The 19,345-nt window shown below is 42.9% G+C and overlaps 1 protein-coding gene across 6 annotated transcripts in view; it reads left to right on the top strand.

Moving 5' to 3' along the window:
• Window positions 1-17,765, top strand: part of RASSF7 (Ras association domain family member 7) — a 109,574-nt gene extending 91,809 nt beyond the window's left edge. For 3 of the 6 annotated variants that reach the window (XM_081936029.1, XM_081936030.1, XM_081936028.1), the window contains exons 3-6: window positions 7,175-8,082; window positions 11,470-11,638; window positions 13,594-13,696; window positions 15,713-17,765. In XM_081936029.1, coding sequence (XP_081792155.1) covers window positions 7,175-8,082; window positions 11,470-11,638; window positions 13,594-13,696; window positions 15,713-15,830 — 1,298 coding nt within the window. In that variant the 3' untranslated portion in view covers window positions 15,831-17,765. The remainder of the gene's footprint in view (window positions 1-7,174; window positions 8,083-11,469; window positions 11,639-13,593; window positions 13,697-15,712) is intronic. The other 3 variants (XM_081936031.1, XM_081936033.1, XM_081936032.1) reach the window with 3 other exon arrangements.
• The last annotated feature ends 1,580 nt before the right edge of the window (window positions 17,766-19,345 follow it).

The following is a 19,345-nucleotide window of genomic DNA, read 5'->3' as shown; positions in this document are numbered from 1 at the left end:
AATTCTGGGAGTTGAAGTCCACACATTTTAATGTTGCCAAAGTTGAAAACCACTATTAGAAATTATTATTGCGAGATTCGCAAAATTATTTCGAATACTCTTTTCTGCTGGTTCATCTGCTCCATCTTTAGCATATTTTATTAATAAAGATTTGTTTTCACAAACTAAGAATATCCTTTTATGCTGTGAAATCTTTTTTTCTTCTCCTAGGCGCTGCTTGGAGTGTCCAAGCATGGGTTAACATCAGCTTGCTGCCCAAGGACTGAGTTCAAAGATTGTGTAGCCATGCCTCCTGCTCCGCTCAGAGGCTCAGTTTAAAAAACTCAGTCGCACTAAAAGGATGCAGTTGGGGAGTTCCAGGTCTTGGACAGCAAGTTGGACTCTCCAAACAGCTTAGTGTAGCCTCTTTTCTTATTTTGGTGTTTAGAGTGTAGATTAGGAAGCGTTAGGTTTTCTTATTTTCTCCCTTCAATTGAAAGCTTCCTTCCTATAGCCTTCTGAAGCACCGAACAGGCCCAGGTGTTGAATCCTGGAGGTAGGCTCCAAGTGACTCTTCTCCAGATTGACAGAGAAACCATGTTGCTGTAGTGCGTGGATGGTGACATTGAGATCTCGACACGCTCGCTCCCTGGACGACGACATCAACAGGATGTCGTCCAGATTATATATGATTCTTACTGGATGAGAACTGAGATATGCGGCGACAGCAGCCAGAAGTTTAGCGAACGTCCTGTGGGCCGAAGGGAAAAGCCTTGTATTGATAATGCTGGTTTGCAAACTGGAACCTCAGAAATTTGCGATGCGCTGGATGAATGGGAACGTGCAGGTATGCCTCCTTCAGGTCGATTGATGTCAGGAAATTGCCCTGCCTGATGCAACTCAAGATGGTCTGGAGTGAAGCACTTGTATGCTATATGCATCTTGAAGCGCTTGTACGCTATATGGATGTTGAGTTTCTTGAGGTCCAGTATGGCTCTCACCCCTCCCGTAGCTTTGGGGGACTAGAAAGAGGATCGAGTAAAATCCTCTGCCCTCCTGACCCCGGGGAAGTTGCTCTATGGCCACTATGTCCACTAGATGCCGGATCTCTGCCTCCATCAATTGTAGCTTAGGGATCGATTTCGGGAGGGGGCAGTGGATGAAGGTCCGCAGAGGAAAGGAAAGGAAGTCTAAGGTAAGGCCATGACAGATTGTGTTCAGTACCCAAGCGTCTGTCGTTGTCCCCTCCCAATGGGTGGCGTAGAGCTCTAGCCGACCCCCAATGGGAGGCAACCGGTGACGTCACTTGGGTTTGCAAAAGGAGCGGTCCTCCTTGAAAGGACCTGCGGTTACCTTGTTGTCTGGTTTTGAAGGATGTCCTATCCTGAGAGGGGTCCTGTGTTTGGGGATAGGATCTGGTAAATCCCCCAGATGTGGAGGGGGAGTCAGTGTTCCGAAAGGGCTGCCTACGAAAAAAGAAATGACCCTTGCAGTCCGGTTTCTTGGTGACTGCTGGTAAGATTTTGCGTTTGTCCTTGGACTCAATTAAGACTGAGTCCAAGGCCTCACCAAAGAGCTTATCACCCTTGAAAGGGGCCGAGGCCAACTTCCACGTCGCCTTCATGTCCGCCTGCCAGTGGCAGAGCCACAGCAGACGTCATGTGGTCACATTAGATGCCATAGCCCTAGAAGAAAATTTGGTGGCATTAAGGGAAGCGTCTGCCGAGTATTCGACCGTAGCAATAATTTTGTTGACGTCTTGGCACGATCTAATGTCTCCGGCAGGGAGGTCGGCTAGCAGCTTGCGGAGCCAAAATAGGGCTGCCCTGCTGAAGTAGGAAGAAGAGGAGGAGCCCTTCATGGCCCACGCAGTGGCCATGTGAGTCTTATGACAGGCCTTCTCTACCTTACCTTACCTTACCTTTATTTCGATTTTTATACCGCCCCCTCTCCCCAAAGGGACTCGGGGCGGTCCTTCTACCTTCTTGTCTTCCGCTTTGAGTCCCTCCAGTAGGTCGGCTGGGAGAACCGAGTTGGAGGTTAGCATCACTATGGGGTCATCTACTTGAGGAAGCTTCAGGAGATCCTCCATGCCTCTCTCCATAGAGTAGAGCTTTTTATCCACCCCACTGGGATTAACCATCGATCCAGGCTGGACCCATTTTTGCTGGATAACATCCAGGAACAGCTGTGGTGCCGGAACCAGCTCCTGAAGGGGGGGGGGTCTCCTTAAAGAGACCTGCGCCTGGATCCCTTGATCCGACCGTTTCCTTGCTACCCTGTTCAGTGGCAGTCTTGTCTGATTGGGCGGGGAATCCCATTTGAATGTACAAAGCCCTAGCTTTGGTCAGAATGGCCTTAAACATTGAAGGCTGGAATAAGCCAGAGAAGGTGGGGGCGTCGGGGACCGGATTCTCATCCTCCGATAGATCAGTGGCATCCTGTCCATTCTCCTGCTCTTCAGACACCTCACTGACAGCTGAGGAAGCAGGAGGAGAGGCTCCAGTGGATTGAGTGTGAGCTCCTGTGGTCTGTACCCTAGCTTTGGCCTTGTTCTGGAGGGGCAAGGTGAGACCCAGCTGTTGGATGCCGTCTACAGTCCCCTGTGATACCACCCGTGCAACCACCTCCTGCATCGCTTGGGATAACTCAGGAGTAGTCCCAGAAATAGGGCCAGAAGGGGAAGACTCCTCCCCCATTAGAGAGCAGGCCTCCTCCATGCCCACCTCTTCCAGGGAGGAATCAGGAGACCTAGGGGATGCCCTGGAAGGGTTGGGAGAAAAACCAAAGTCCTCTTCGTCTGCCAGAGATGGAGAGCCCTCCCATGGAATATCCACTATGGGGATGTCTGCAGGAACCTGAGCTGGTGGTGGTTCCCTGACTTGAACAGTTTGTGCCTGGGCACTAACTGCCTTTTGAAATTGTCTCTCCAGGACCTTCTATCTCCTCTCAGCCAACCTTTCTGCAGCCTTTGAGACCTTCCTGGCTTTGGGCTGTTTCCCTTTGGCAGGGCACCCTGCACTGCCCCTTTAGCAGCAGGGTTGGGCCTGCTGCGCTTGTTAGAAGTAGGTTCAGTTCGATCCCTGACTTCAGCCACACTCTTGCTGGCCATGGTACACTTCCAGCCCTATCACAGCTTGGTTGTAATTAGTCCCTGTCTGTGATATAGCTTTGGATAATAGGCCCCTTTAATATTTTTGGCGCCAAAATTGGAAGTCCCAAGGCACTGCAGATCTGTGCTGGAATAAGGCAGGGAATGGCCAGAGAAAAGCCAAACTCCCTGCAGTCACTCTTAATAGTCTTCCTGGGGAGGGGGAGACCTGCCTGGAGCCCCAGAGCAAGATCCCAATATTAAGAAGCCCTTTCAGCGGCGATCTGCTGTGGAACCAGGCTGCGGCAATTCAAACGGCATGAAAAATAAAGCATGCCACTTTTTTTCTTTTCAAAATGGCTGCCACAACCTTTGGAGCGCACGGGGGAGCTGTCAGCAATCTGGAGGGCTCAGTAGAGTGTTATATGCACTCCCGCCCCTCCCTCTGATACCTCAGGTGATCAGGAATATCTTACTGGAGGGTGCCAAAGTACTGCTAGTCGCCCCGCACTGGCCAAGGAGGTCCTGGTTCGCCGACCTTGTCAGCCTGTCAATGACCAAGCACTGGCGCATACCTCAGGAGCAGGTCTCCCTCAGCCAGACGGCCATACCTCACCCGGACCCTCAATGGCTTCAGTTAGCCGTTTGGCACTTGAGGGGGACTTCCTGAGGCAAGACAGTTTTTCTGATAAAGTCATTCAAACCATCCATATGTCCAGGCGACCTTCCACCTGCGGATCTATGATGCTACTGGGGCTATCTTCTCCTCTTGGTGTCAATCCCATCACATCAATGCCACAGCAGCGACGATCCCACAAATCCTAGACTTCCTACAGGAGGGGTTGGACAAGGGCCTCGCCCCCACCATCCTTCGGAGACAGACAGCAGCCCTGGCCACTATCTTGTCCAGAGACGATTCTTAACCACTCAGCAGACACCCAAGGGTCCGCAGTTTCCTAAAGGGGGCTATCAATCTACGCCCTCCGATGGTACACCGTTACCCAACTTGGGACTTGTCGATTCTCTTACAGGCCTTAACATTGCCGCCATTCGAACCAATTCGTTCTATTAGCCTATGACATTTGTCATTCAAAACCACCTTTCTCGTAGCCATCGCCTCAACACGCAGAATTTCGGAACTAGCCGCGCTATCAGTTAGGGAGGACCTTTGTATTATACATTCAGACAGAGTCATTCTGCGATTGGATCCAGCATTTCTACAAAAAATTAACAGCTTATTCCACAGAACACAAGAGGTCATCCTCCCCGACTTCCGCCTGCACCCCAGTCATCCCAGGGAGCGCATCTGGCACAAATTGGATGTGTGCCGTGCTGTGCGGGTATACAAAAAGAGGACAGCCTCTTTTCGCAAGTCAGACTCGTTCTTCATATCATTCCAGCCCACCTCCATGGGCAGGAAGGTATCATCTTCCACCATAGGATGTTGGCTGCGCGCTTGCATTAAGCTGGCTTACGAGCAACAATCCAGACCTGTTCCTCTTCGTATCACAGCACATTCCACGAGGAGCGCCGTGACTACGGCCACTTTTGCTACTCAAGTGCCTATTGAAGAGATCTGCAGGGCAGCTACCCGGTCTTCACCATCACCATTCATTCGGAATTACAGGCTGGACTCCTTTGCCTCTGCAGAGTCTTCATTTGGAAGGAGAGTCTTACAGCGGGTCCTTGCGGCTCCTGCTAACCAGGACATTACTTCTTCCCACCCTGGGACTCCATAGCTTGGGTATGTCCCATGCTTGGACACTCCAAGCAGCGCCTAGGAGAATGACCGTTGGCTTATCTGAATGGTCGTTCTGTAGGCGCTGCAGGAGTCTCCAACCCCGCCCTGGGGCCGCCTGAGGGTGCGTGACTTATCACCTCTATGGCATAGACTTTTCTCCATACAGCATCCTTCTGGGTCTCATACCTTCGATTTTTAACCTGAGCCTCTGAGGGGAGCAGGAGGCGTGGCTACACAATCTTTGAACTCAGTCCTTGGGCAGCAAGCTGAAGTTAACCCATGCTTGGACACTCCTGCAGCACCTAGAGAATGACCATTCAGGTAAGCCAATGGTCATTCTCCCTTACATTGCACCTTCCTTATGTTGCTTGCACTCATGTGACCATGTGGCAGCAGGAACAAAAATCAAAGGGGAAAACTTAGTATTGGCTTACAAGATAGTCCCTAGATTGGAATTCTACTTTGCATTGAACAGGGTGATCATGCCAAGTCTAGGGCAAAACTGGACTTTAGTTGTATTCATAGCATACTAGCCAAAATATGCCAGAACTGACGGATACAGTTCATAATACAAGCATGGAACACAGCATGTGGTATGGCTATAACAAAAGCTGGTCACCTAGACTACAGCTCCTTTATCTTACTAAAAAGTGCTATTCAAAATCAAGAAAACCAAATCAGAGGTCAGTATGTAATGACTGTGATATGCAGATGCTTACTATTTGGAATGTAAAAGAAATTTAAGATTAAAAAAAAACTTGAATTCACAAATGATTTTTTTAAAAAAATTAAATTAAGAAAAGACGGAATAGATTTGCATGAAGGTGTTTTCTGATCTTGTAGTTTTCTGATCTTGTAGAATGGAATTCATAAATAGATGCATGGAAGTAAGGATGTAATTTAATTATGAATGAAAGGGCAAAATTCAGTATCAGAAAGTACAGCATATGACTTATCTAGATTGGTTTGGGTAAATATACAGGTAGGAATTCAGGGGTTGGTAATAGTTTTAAGTTATGTTACGGCTGAAGTTTGGGAGTGTAACATTTTGTATGAGTGCAGTTGAGGTAGGGTGGGATGGATTTTTGTTAAATGGCATGAATGGAAGTCTGGAAATAAAAGAGTAGAAAGGGGGGGTGGGGGAGAATGACCAGGAATGAATGGGAATGATTATGAATAACTGGTTGGAAGAAGGGCTGTTTGTTTTAAAAGCTGTTTCTTTTAAATACATGGCTTAAACTTATGTCCTTTCATGTATTCATATGGTAAAGGAAAGAATCTTGAAGCAAGATGAAATTGATTGATTATAATGAAATGTTGAGAGAAGGTGATGAGAGACTGTTGAATTTGGGACAGACTGCTATTCATACAGTCGAATGAAGACAGGGGGCGGGGAAAGGGCATAAAAGGAAGGAAACTTGAGTGCAAATACTGCTATAGAAGGACTCCAGAAAGAAAAAAATGAAGTCTGTTGAGAAAAATAGAATGTGAAGAAGTATGTATTCTTGTATGCTATGGAATGAACTGGGAATCCAACTGATTTGCAACAAATATCAGAAAGCTATATGATGGAACAAGGAACATATATCTGAAAATTAATGTAACAAAGACCAAGTTAATTATTTTTCACAATTGGAGTGAAGAGTTGGAAGTGATACATGAATGATGGAAAAATAGAGCAGGTATCCAAATTTGTTACTTGGCAGGATATTTGTTACATATGGAAAAAAATAAGACTTGAAAGTATGATAGAAACATTTTGGATAATATGTGTTGTGTTGTGAAGAATATTTGTTAAAAGAGCAAAAATGCTGCACATAAGAGCATACCCATTTTGTTATAGTGACCACGAAGAGCACATGTAAAAGTAATGCATTTAGTGTGACATTTTCCCCAAGTGTTTTGTGTAATATTAGTATATGAGGTATCAACATAGATACATAGGTCTTGATGAAAGTCATGTCTAAATTGAAGAAATGTTGCTGTATGAATGCAAAAGCCACTTCTCAAATTCTCACTTCCCAAATCTCAACTGCCTTTAATAAAACAAGAACTGTTTTTCTAAGGCTAAATCTTAGTTCTCTGTGGAGGCATCTTATTAGGTATATAGATACAATTAAAGAAGAAAAAAGACCATTGGCAATTCTGCTTATTACTTAAGTATTCACAGGCTTAACTATGTCTCTTTGGGAATCAGCTGCCCCATTCTCCAAAGCTTTTTATCTTCAGGTGGCAATGGATGTGGGCTGGCAAGGAAAATTACTGTGGAATGTGAGCCTGATATAGCAGGATAGGAGAAAGGAAGTTTACTGGTGTTTTTGTAGGGAGGAAATCTTATCATAATATCTGTCTTGTTTTCTCAGGTCAAACAGGCCGCTATGTTCTCATCCAAAGACTACGTGAGAAGGAGAGACAGCTTCTCCCACATGAATGTCCTATAGAGTCCCTATCCAAATGCGGCCAGTATGCTCAGGATGTGCAATTTATATTGCAACGTACCGGCCCCAGCCTCATAGAGAGACCTTCTTCAGACAATGCCGCCCAGATACCTGAGAGGACGTTTGTCAGAGCTAGCTTGCCTATTAAACCTAGACCACTCAGTACAGAAGTACCTAGAACCAGGCAGCCCAAAAAATCTTTAACCTTCAACTTGGGTCCTGGGAGTTCAAGTGACGCCTCTGCCAAAAACAAGCTGAGACAGCCCAGAAGGGACCCGATGTGTGTGAGAGATGGAGCCAGAGGGGGGATACTTTCCAAAGAGGAGCTATTCAAGACTGTCCTACACCAACAAGAGCATCTCTGCACCCTGGAAATGCAAGGGGATGCCTTGGAAATGGACATCAGGCATTGGGAATGCAGCCAAGGCTCTTATCAGGAGGATGAGATTTTGCAGCTGGAACAGCTGATCCACCAAAATGAGAGCCAGATGAGTGAGGAAGAATTTTGGCAGCATGAGCTACAATCAGAAAAGGAGCACGAAAGGGAGCGGCGGGAGAAAGTGCACAGCTTGAGGGCCACAATGGAGGAGTACACCAAAAAAATCCATGAGCTTATGGTAAAAACAGAGACCTTGGAAAGAGAAATCCAGTGGGAAATTGCTGAGAGAGTCAAGAAGACCAAGGAGACTCCTACCCAGAATCCTACTGAGCTAGAAGGGATAGCAGCTAAAATAAAGAGAGACCTGGACACCAAGGCCAAGCAAACTGCCCAGCTTCAAAGCAGCCTGGATACTGTGGGGAAGGCCTTGGAGGAAGCAGAGTACAATCTGCAGGTTTGTGCTTAGAGCTAAGGATCCTTTTCTTAGCAAGTCGTGTGTGAGTCCAAAGGATTGTTCTTCACCATGTGTGTTCATGATTTTGCTTGCTTCTAATGACTGTTTGGCAAGAGACATTCCACACTGCATCTCTGCTACGTACATGTGTTTTCTCCATGATAAGTGCTGAGAAGTAGAATTAGATGCCTACAGTAGATCTCTTTGTGAACCACCTTCAAATTATGTTCAAGTATGAGATAATCTGATCCAAACAAAAACGTTGCAAATCAACGTAATAACTAACCTGCATTTTTAATTTAAGCTGGATATTAATTTCCTCTCTCTCCACTTTATACATATGCTCCATGGCATCATGAAGCTATCCTATAATGAAAAGTTAGGTGACTGTTAAAACAGTTCTAGCTACTTTCATGTCCTATGAGATTTGAGCAGAGGGGGATGGTAGTTTTCATTAATTGCGTGTGGTAAGCTAATTTTGCCTTTCCTACGTTTCTGATATGGAGGCACTACAGGGCCCAATATTTCCAATCAGCACATTCGTTTTTTATGCTGACTAGAAATTCTGTAAATTATATAAACTTCTTATCCTCACAGTTCTTCGTTTTGAAAGATCAAGTTGCTTTTCATTTTATGGTATGATGGACATATAAAAATATATTACCTGAAGTATACCAGCAGTAGTCCAGCCAGGCATAAACTAAGTTAAAATAAATGAATTTATTTTTCCAGTTAAGTATAAAGATTAAAGCATTGGATGTATTCTAAATCTGCAGCACTCCACAATATGTTTTCTATGATATAAGTTTGGTTTGCTATCTGAGAATTTTCATTCTTGCTGAAAGGAAAATCTAACTACATATTGTACTAGGTCATTGGGAGACTTAAGACAGTTCTTTGCTCCCAGAATAAACTTTTTTTTTTACTTCTTGCGCCATACAGTTTATATTCACTCCTCAAAATATGACTAACATAAATATGCTATCTTGTTGGCCGTTTTTTGATTGGAGGCTGATTAAATGAGAATCCCATAAGAACGCACACATGATGTTTAGCTATTGTCTACTTCCTCACTTCTTCCAAGATTCATCCAGTGTGGCATCTATATTAATTGATTATGACCTCTATCTAAAGTAAAGTAGTAAAGATCTTCACTACTTATGAACGGATGAGAAAAGCAAAAGATGAGACATTCTAAGCTGAAATTCTCTGCAATCCTGCATCATATTTCATTCTCTGTTCAGCTATATAATAAGCCTGTAATATATCTAACATTATTTAGAGTATTATTCACGTTCTGGGTGCTTAGTACCACTGGATGCACAGTTATGAGGCAAAGATATTTGTGTCCACATACTTTCTTAATCTGTTGCCTACTCCTACTGAAATGTTACTGGCTATCAGATTCCTAGATTCTCTCTGTCTCTCTTTTAACATAGGGCAGTGATGCGTGCGCTGGCCAGCTAAGTTCACCTTTTTAAAAGCTATTTTTCGCCTTCCCCAGGCTCCAGAGGCTTTATAGGAGCCTGGGGAGGGCGAAAAGAGCCTCCCCCCCCCCCCGGAATGCTTAAAACCACCCTCCGAGCAAACCGGAAGTGACTTCCGGGTTGCTCGGAGGGTGGTTTTAAGCGTTCCGAAGGCTTCAGGGACCGTCCGGAGGCTTCCCTGACGCCTTCGGAGCGCTTAAAACCACCCTCCGAGCAAACCGGAAGTGACTTCCGGGTTGCTCGGAGGGTCGTTTTAAGCGTTCCGAAGGCTTCAGGGACCGTCCGGAGGCTTCCCTGACGCCTTCGGAGCGCTTAAAACCACCCTCCGAGCAAACCGGAAGTGACTTCCGGTTTGCTCGGAGGGTGGTTTTAAGCGTTCCAAAGGCTTCAGGGACGGTCCCTGAAGCCTCCGGGGGGACGGGGGAGGCTCTTTTCGCCCTCCCCAGGCTCCTATAAAGCCTCTGGAGCCTGGGGAAGGCGAAAAATAGCTTTTAAAAAGGTGAACTTAGCTGGCCAGCACGCGCACATACTTTCTTAATCTGTTGCCTACTCCTACTGAAATGTTACTGGCTATCAGATTCCTAGATTCTCTCTGTCTCTCTTTTAACATAGGGCAGTGATGCGCGCGCTGGCCAGCTAAGTTCACCTTTTTAAAAGCTATTTTTCGCCTTCCCCAGGCTCCAGAGGCTTTATAGGAGCCTGGGGAGGGCGAAAAGAGCCTCCCCGCCCCCCCCCCCCCCCCGGAGGCTTCAGGGACCGTCCCTGAAGCCTTCGGAACGCTTAAAACCACCCTCTGAGCAAACCGGAAGTGACTTCCGGGTTGCTCGGAGGGTCGTTTTAAGCATTCCGAAGGCTTCAGGGACCGTCCAAGGCTTCCCTGATGCCTTCGGAGCACTTAAAACGACCCTCCGAGCAACCTGGAAGTCACTTCCGGTTTGCTCGGAGGGTGGTTTTAAGCGCTCCGAAGGCTTCAGGGACGGTCCCTGAAGCCTCCGGGGGGTTGGGGGAGGCTCTTTTCGCCCTCCCCAGGCTCCTATAAAGCCCCTGGAGCCTGGGGAGGGCGAAAAAAGCATGTAAAAATGGGGGGGGTCGCGCGTTGCATTATGGGTGCGGCACGCCCGCACTCAACCCCCCTGCGCTCCCCCCACTTGTGGCACGCGAGCCAAAAAAGGTTCGCCATCACTGACATAGGGACTACATTAGAAACAGGGTCTGTCTGTAAAATATGTTTTTATATGCACTGAAACGCCCTCCTCCCAGCATTTCTCCTTCTTTATGGTAGAATATTAGCATTGTCCCCTGAATTCTCCATGTCCACGATAAAATTAAATATAAGCCCTTTCTTTTCCACTTTGTAAATATAGATAGATTTATAGCAGTTGATCTTAATCAAATCCCTGAAATGAGGAAAGCACCCAAAGACCCACCAGGGTGATGTAATGTGAGATGGGCAACACTATCTCTGCTGCCTTTGCCAAAGGGTATTTGACTGGAGGAGAGCTGATCTTGAGATTATGTGCATTTTGATATCTTACATATTATAATAAATTGCCTTGAAGTATTGGATGGATTTCTACTTCTATCCAGCACCCTCAATAAACACCATCACAGGTAATACCAGACAATGGGCTGCCAATTTAATTGTCTCTGTAACAGACAATTGTCTCCTCCACTTTTGAAGGATCAGATGGGTGTGTCTGGTTAGCATTTACCATTTGCCTTGAAAACTCCGATTGATTTCTACTACCTATTTGAGGAACAAAGAGAAAGGAGTTAAACGTTGGATGGAGGTTAGATGAAATTAAAAAAGAAAACTTTTATTCCCTGCAATTCCAGATTATTATTTCAAATAAAGACAAGATTTGGAATTTACTCTGCCTGTTCCTCCTCTGTCTTTCAGGCCCAGAACCAAGAGCTGGAGGAATTGAATAAGGAACTCAGGCAATGTAATTTACAACAATTCATCCAGCAGACAGGAGCCATGGTGACTACTCCACAGGCCAGAGCAGAGGCAGAATCGCAGCTGGATCAAATTAGCCAAGAGTTGCCAATTCACCAGAGAAACGGAGGTCAGAATATAACTCAGTGGGCAGGAAAAAGGAGGGAGACAGGAGAATTGTTTTAAGGCTTTCCCAATCTGGTAACCCCTTCAGAGGTGCTTTATAGATTATACAGGTAGTGGCCATGTCGTTAGGCATTATGAGAAGCATTGCCAACATATCTAGAAAGCACTAGGATGTGAGAAAAAAAAGAGTATTATCATTAGTGTTTCCATCAAACCATTTTTTATAGTTGTAAATAGAATCCACGGAAATGGTAGTTTAAATAGTGGAATGAGAGTGACTTCTATTCAAACCTGAGGCGAAAGCATCTTTCAGAGAAGTAAGTAACTAGCAAAAACAAACCCTCTTTGGATAAAATAAGATATACCAACTGTAAATTTCATGAAATGCTCAAATTGGCTGCTATTTTGTTCTAAATACTTCCTTACTTGTTAAATCCATGACCTTTGAACACTTCATGCATAACCTTTGAAGTACAGTAACATTTTCTCTGCAGATTTTTTAAAATCAATAAAATATATTGTGATTGAGCTCCACACTGTATACACCGAGCATGTGAAAGAATAATTCATTGGCCATCTTTTTTTTTAAGCTTCTGGATAGATGTGGAGGCTTAGCCCTATTGAGTATTTAGTGCACTGTGACTGGACTAAAACTGCAGAAAATTGAAACAAGATAGTGCACCGTGGAGGTTTTGAGTTAAACATAGCAGTTCAAGAAGGAGAAATTCAATCCTAGTTACCTTACATCCAATTAGGGGTGGGTTCCAGCAGGCACTACTGCTAGTTTGCTCATGGGTGTGCTGAGCGCGCGCATGTACGTTGCAATAAAAGTTGTTCTGCGCACGCGGAGAAGCAAAAAACAAGATGACCGCCCGGAGTACCAGTTCAGGGGCGTGGCAGGCCTTGGTCGCTGCCGGTTCCAGCGACCCAGGCCGCCAAATACTACTGGTTCAGCCGAACCGGTATCAACTCACCACTGCATCCAATCTAGTCCCTTTTCAGATGTGTTTTGCTTTTGGGGGAATAGGCATGATATTTATACAGATTTTAATTTTTCTCTGCAGCAGACAGACATAAGTGTGGAACATTGTAGTCTTGGTAGTGGTATTTGAAATATGAATCCTTTCTTACCTCTACAGTACTTTTTTACTTTTCAGATTGGTCTCAGCAGGTGTCAGAACTTGACTGCTGTTATTTATGTAGGCTTGGAAGTTATGCAAGGCTAAATGTACTTAGGTCTTGAATAGGAGACTATCAGGAATTCCAAGACTGCAGGTTAGACTAGGAACATTTTAAAAATCCACACTGCCTTCCAAGAAAACTGCCTAGGGGGTGCCCATTTGGACCCAGGATTTGTGCTTGACTAGAATTTAGAGTAAATATTATAGAGGTTTAATCTGTGTTAACTTCCCATCTCTGCTTTAGAAGAAACAGTGAAGAGTATTGTGATAATAACCCTGATGTGTAACCTTCAAAAATCTCATTTTAAATAAACAATCACTCTAAAGACAATATCCCTTTTGGAAAGTGAAGCATTTGACTAGCTGTCACTTAACCTGAGTTAAACTTCCTGAAAAATTGGTATCGCCTATCTGAGCCAAAGCTGTTGTGAAACCTGCTGATCTACTGATTTCCCTGGCTCTATCTTGGCCTAACCCATCAAGTGCAAAAGATATTGTAAATTATATTTGCCTTCCTAATTATCAGGCTTCAAATTCAGGCTCAAGAAGTAAATTACAGGTAGTCCTCGACTTTCGACCACAATTGAGCGCAAAATTTCTATTGTTAAACAAGGCAGTTGTTAAGTGAGTGTTACCCCATTTTAGGATCTTTTGTGCCACAGATGTGATAAGTGAATCCTTGTCGTTCTTAAGTGAATCATATGATTTCTAAGTGAATCTGATCAAAGAAATGCACCTTTGGTTCAAAGAAGCTATATTAAACTATCATTTTCTTTAGATTGGTTGGAACTCGACCGAAACTCACCTCCCAGACCTACAGCCAAGCATTTCCTCGGCAATCCACGGAATCCCTTGGTGTCCAGCTTGAACCCTGAGGGTTGGTATGTTTGAAGGGACCTAGGTCTCTTTTGTGCTTAATGCCTGGTCTTGTCAAGCAGGTCTCCAGTCATAATGTTCTTCCAGTGGTGGGGGTAGCTTCCGGCTACAAGAAAATTACAAATGCTTTAGCCTCTCACCTTTCTTTCCTCTTTAGAGCTTGAATGGTTTTGTCTTTTCATGGTGATCAAAGCCAGCAATCACACCTGGCAAGTGGGGGGGGGAGGGAGGCAGCTGAGCACAGGAGTAAGTAGAGTTTCAAAAACGGCTCCTGATGTTTCAATTGACAGGCAAGGACTGAAGACTTGATACGGTCTCCTGCTAGCATGCTTGTGAGATGACTTGGAGAGTGGTGGGTGTTTACTAATAACATCCTGCTTATGGTTACTCAAACTGCATCGTTTTTGAGGCAGTTGCTTGAGCAGTTGCCACTTTAGCATTGTCCGTTCAGTTGATTTGGGGGGGATGGGATTGTGCAATCACTTGTTCAGAATGCTATATACAACTTCACTAACAAGGTCATTGCCCTACATGTGCTTATTGGTTATCTGGGATCTTCCTATGAAATTCCTTCAGTGTGCCAGATTTGGTTTAGGTGCTTGCACTTTTAAAAATGGATGTCAAAAGAGCGTTGGTGTATTTTTTGTTTTACAGTATTGGCCATATCTTGTAAATGTATTCCTTTTTATTCCACTTCCATAGTTTTCTTTCAGAAGTGCTTTAATATATGGGTTAAGAACATGAGTCCTGATTTTTTGAAAATATACCAGAGTAGTACAGATGGTCCCTGACTTATGGCCACAATTGAACCACAATGTATGCTGTTAAGTGAGACATTGTTAACTGAGTTTTGCCCCATTTAAGACCGTACTTGCTGCAGTTGTTAAATAAGTAACCCAATTGTTAAGTGAATCAGGCTTCCCACTGACTTTGCTTGTCAGAAGGTCAGAAAAGGTAATCATATGACCCCAGGGCACTGCAACCATCATAAATGAGTCAGTTTCCAAGCGTCCAACTTTTGATCATATGACCATGGGAATGCCGCAATGGTTGTGTGAAAAACAGCCATTTTTTTCAGTATCATCGTGACTTCAAATGGTCACTAAACGAATGATTATAAGTCAAGAACTACCTGTATATGTTTTTGAGGTGCTTTTTTTAAAAAAAAAAGTAATAAAAGAATAGGAAAAAAGGGGATTTAATTCATAGTCCTTAAAAACAGTTTAAACATCTGAGGAACTATATTTCACTGGTTTTAAAAATGTACTTGGGAGGACATTTACCGTAATTATAAACAGTCTGGTTCATAGTGAATAATCATTCCAACTGAAAAGATAACTTGTCAGAAAAACCTCCTACTCCATGATCTTGAATTAGATAAACTCAGAGCAGAGTTCAGGCTCAAACTCCAGATTTTAATCTTGGAAAACCTAATTGATCTTAATTGGTGAAATTGTCTCTGATGCTTTGAGAATACATTACTGTAAACTGATACCGCACTGTTTATTTCTCCTGTGCAAGCCCCTTTTATTTAAATCTACAATAATTATTCTGCTATCATATTCTTAATCCCAGGAACCTTCATTAGAATGCTTTGAGTATATTCCTGAACCATGATCCTAGAAAGAAGAGGCTAAAGAAGACAGATCTTCAGTATTCCTCTTTCTTTTGGTTCTACTTTGTTAAAGCAAATTAATTTCCTCAAACTGTTTTTCTTTTGCTGGAGAATGTCGAGGTTGTTTTTAAGTTCAGGAGCCCATAATGATGAAATCCCAATTTTGGCTTGCAGTAGATAGAAAGTGTTATGTTTACTAAAAAAGGAGTTACATACTGCATATCAGATTATTTAAAATATGTAACAACTTCCAAATCTGGAGTTTATTTCTGAAGGAATCATCATAAAGACTATCACTATTTTTCATTAAATCTGCAGTTGCATGGAATGACATATCATCCTTTTGTTTCTCAGACATTCAGTTTTAATAATGGGATCCCTTTGTTTATTTTTATGTGTCTTGCAGTTGTATCGGCAAAGCAGAGCATCTGGAGGTAAAAAGGCCAGCCAAGGAGGACTTACAGTTTTGCGAATACAACAGATATACAGATAAAACTCTTACATATGTATATTCTCCTTCTTAGATGGATATAGATGGTTGAGCAGAATATTTTTACAGGCTTTTTTTTTTTAAGTAAAAAAAGATCTTCAGAGGAAGTAGACTGCTTGTATTTTTTTTTTAACGTGCCTGTTATAATTTCAAATGAAAAAACTGGAATGGTTTTGTTGAAAATGTATATAAGACTCCATTCTATAGACAATGCCTTGGACTGAATAGCAATTGCCTATCAGCTGTCCTGGAGAACTGCTCAAGGCAGAGAATAGCAAATCTCTAGATCCATTCAGCTGCCCAACAAAGGAGGTGTGTATTACCAAGCAGATTTCTTTACTGAACTCTATCAATGCACTGGAGCATTTCTTATTGTTTGTTGGATGATAATTTTTTTTGTTGGATAATGATTATATTTCGTAAAGTAAGTGGTTTTTTATGTTTTTGTTTTAAATTTGATGAGAGAGAAATTATTCCATTCCTGATAAGAATATAAGAACAAGAAATACTGCTCTGGGACAGAAGTTTTTGTGACCATCCACAGATGTCTTTTATGGTGTGGTTGATCCTGAGTCAGAGATATATCCATCTCCTTCAAATCTGATGAAAAATGGGATTGAGGTGCTAGTCCTGTCTTGCCATTTGTGTCTCATGCCAAGTATTTTGTCATCCAGTGTTGTATGATGTAATTTTGCATATGAATTGCTTCAGCATAGAAATATGTATTCTCTTCTCACACAATAATTCTGGAATCTAGACTATTCTTAAAATCCAAGGTGTAAAAATAAAATTTTCCAAGTGACCAAATGTTTGGTACTTTCATACAGCGGGAAATAAATGTGTTCCAATGGAAGCCAGTCACAAGAAGGACTGTCTTAATTGTTCTAATTAAGAGCAACTGACTCTTAGATTCGTCTGTGGGTCTGTCTTCTTTTCAAAGCAGCTTCTGAGTTGCACAAGAGAATGGCCAATGCAGAGATGGTGCAACAGAACCGCAGTACCTTATGGTCTCCACAGGGGATGAGCAATTCGAAACTTTTCAGATGTTTTGGACTATAAGTCGTCTCCAACTGCTACCATGACAAAAAATAGGAAATGGATGGGAATTGCAGTCCATCCTGAAATGTGAAGCTTCTCTATCCCTGATCAGTCTTTTGGCAAAAGCATAAATAGCATTTGAAAGGTATTTCTTATTAATAAGACACTTGCTTTGATTTAAGGATAGAGAACCAATATTGCTACCTCTGTTCCTCTGACTAGCTGCAGGCTTATTTGGTCTCATAATGGACTTAATTTACTATGCATTGGAACCTCATTTGAGGATTTCAAAGCACACGAGGAAGGGGAAATCTGAAAGAAGCAACAAAAGCAAGGAAAATATACTCTTCCCTTTCATTCCCAGGAGCAACTTAGCTTTATAATACAATTTGGACATGGTGTAAGGAAAGGAAAGAGGCCATGTGCATGCCCAGACAAATCTGTGAGATGGCCACTGCCCAAAATTACATATGTTGTTCTCTGATTATTACTTTCTGGCTGCTTTCAATAGCTTCTTCCTTTGTTGGTTGGTTTTGATCACTCTCAGAATAGACTGAGAAGCTATATAAATACTGATGTGGATATGTTGAACTTTGATTAATCAGTGGAACAGCTAAAGTGATCTTTAATGGAACACTAAATGAGCCAGATTATTCTCCCGATATACCACCCGTGCCAGTGCAACCATTTTTGAGGTCGTTACCCGGGCGGGAAAATCCTTAATATTTTTTTAAAGTGCTCTTCCCAAGTAGGCTAACAATCAGTTTTGGACAGAGAATCAAATCATTATTTGTTTCCGAACTTGTGTGCCATTTTTGTACAATTCAGAATTTAGCATTTAATACTTTCTATAAACCGATTGTCTTTCCGTAAAAATGAGCCCATTTTTTTTCAAGTTGAAACACTTTCAACAAGGTTGTTTTTTGTTGTTGTTTTTTAAAGAAAAAAAACCTTCTGGACTTTCCTTTTTCTTTTAAGTGCTTACATTTTTAAAGGCAAGTGGTGTTCGTGTTACCAGTTTTAAATGAAGCCTGGAACACAGATTAAAATGGGGGAAAAGTGACGTTATTGCACTTAACTCAGTAATTAACATTTTACTATCATCTTAACTTGCAAACTCAATTTACTTCTAAATACTAAACAGCATTATGACAGTAGCACAGGGGAGTTGCATTAATGGAACCAACTAAAAACCCATACATATTACTGAGCTGTGTTCTGTGTAACCTAATCATGTCTCACTGACAATAGACAAAGATAGCGCCATGTTTTGAAATGGCGACCCACCCTCTTAATAACTGCAGATTACTGAACTAAGAAAGTAATTCCTGGTAGCATTTCTTGCCAATCTCTTTACTAGGCCAGTACATTTGGGAGGGTTTGTATGTATTTGCTGCTGACGGCTGATGTATGACCAAGAAAAGTAAATGTATGCATGAAAGCCCAGGGGACTGTCTGGGGGAGCACAAATAGCCTTGGAATCCTTGAATTTATTTTTTAATGTTTGATGTATATCATGTATATGAAATATGATTTACCTGCTTAAAAAGTGGGGGGAGGGCGTTCCATGTAAGAATGTATATATCTCATGAACTAATGATATTTTCTGGATTGAGATTGTAATAAAACATTGGAAAGTGTTTGCAAAGGTGTCTCTTGTCATTTGTAGCAAGGATTGCAAAGAACATGACTGCCATCCTCTGTTGTACATTTGCTGCAGTGGAAAGCTTTCTACATTCTGTGCTTGCAGATGGTTCTAGACTAGAGAGATTCTCTCTAGTCATACAGGTGGCTGCAGGCCTGGGATATTTCCCAACAAGAATCTCCTTTTAGATAATAGTTTCAAGTTGCATCAGGCCAAGGTAGGGATTGCAGTGAACTTGGAGAACTCTCATTTGTAGCATTGCCAGATAACACATTTGAAGTATGTAATGTAGGAAGTCCTCGACTTACGACCACAATTGAGCCCAAAATTTCTGCTGTTAATTTGTTAAATGAATTTTGCTCCATTCTACAACATTTCTTGCTACAGCTGTTAAGTGAATCACGGCAGTTCCTAAGTTAGTAAAATGGTTGTTCAGTGAATTTGGCTTCCCCGTTGACTTTGCTTGTCAAAAAGTCACAAAAGGTGAGCACATGATCTTGGGACACAGCAACGGTCATAAGTATGAACCAGTTGCCGAGCATCTGAATTTTGATCACATGACCATGGGGATGCTGCAAAGGTGGAAAATGGTCATAAGTCACTTTTTTCAGCACCATTGTAACAGTCACTAAATAAACTGTTTTAAGTCGAGGACCACCTGTATTCCCACTGCTTAAATCAATGTATTTGTTGCATTCAAGCAGCGGGAATAAGAAGCTTTTTTATGCATCCTTTCAGCTCTCAGAGATGCACAAAGCTAGCAGTCTTAGCCAAACTATACTGGTGGTTACCTATAGGTTGCATACATCATTCAGCCAATCTTTTAGGAAGATGGGATCAAGAATACAAATAGTTGCCTGTCTACA

This window comes from Natrix helvetica (genome assembly GCF_964273705.1).
Source record: "Natrix helvetica genome assembly, chromosome: 1".
In the NCBI taxonomy this organism is placed as follows: domain Eukaryota; kingdom Metazoa; phylum Chordata; class Lepidosauria; order Squamata; family Natricidae; genus Natrix; species Natrix helvetica.
This window is presented reverse-complemented; position numbering and strand designations above follow the sequence as displayed.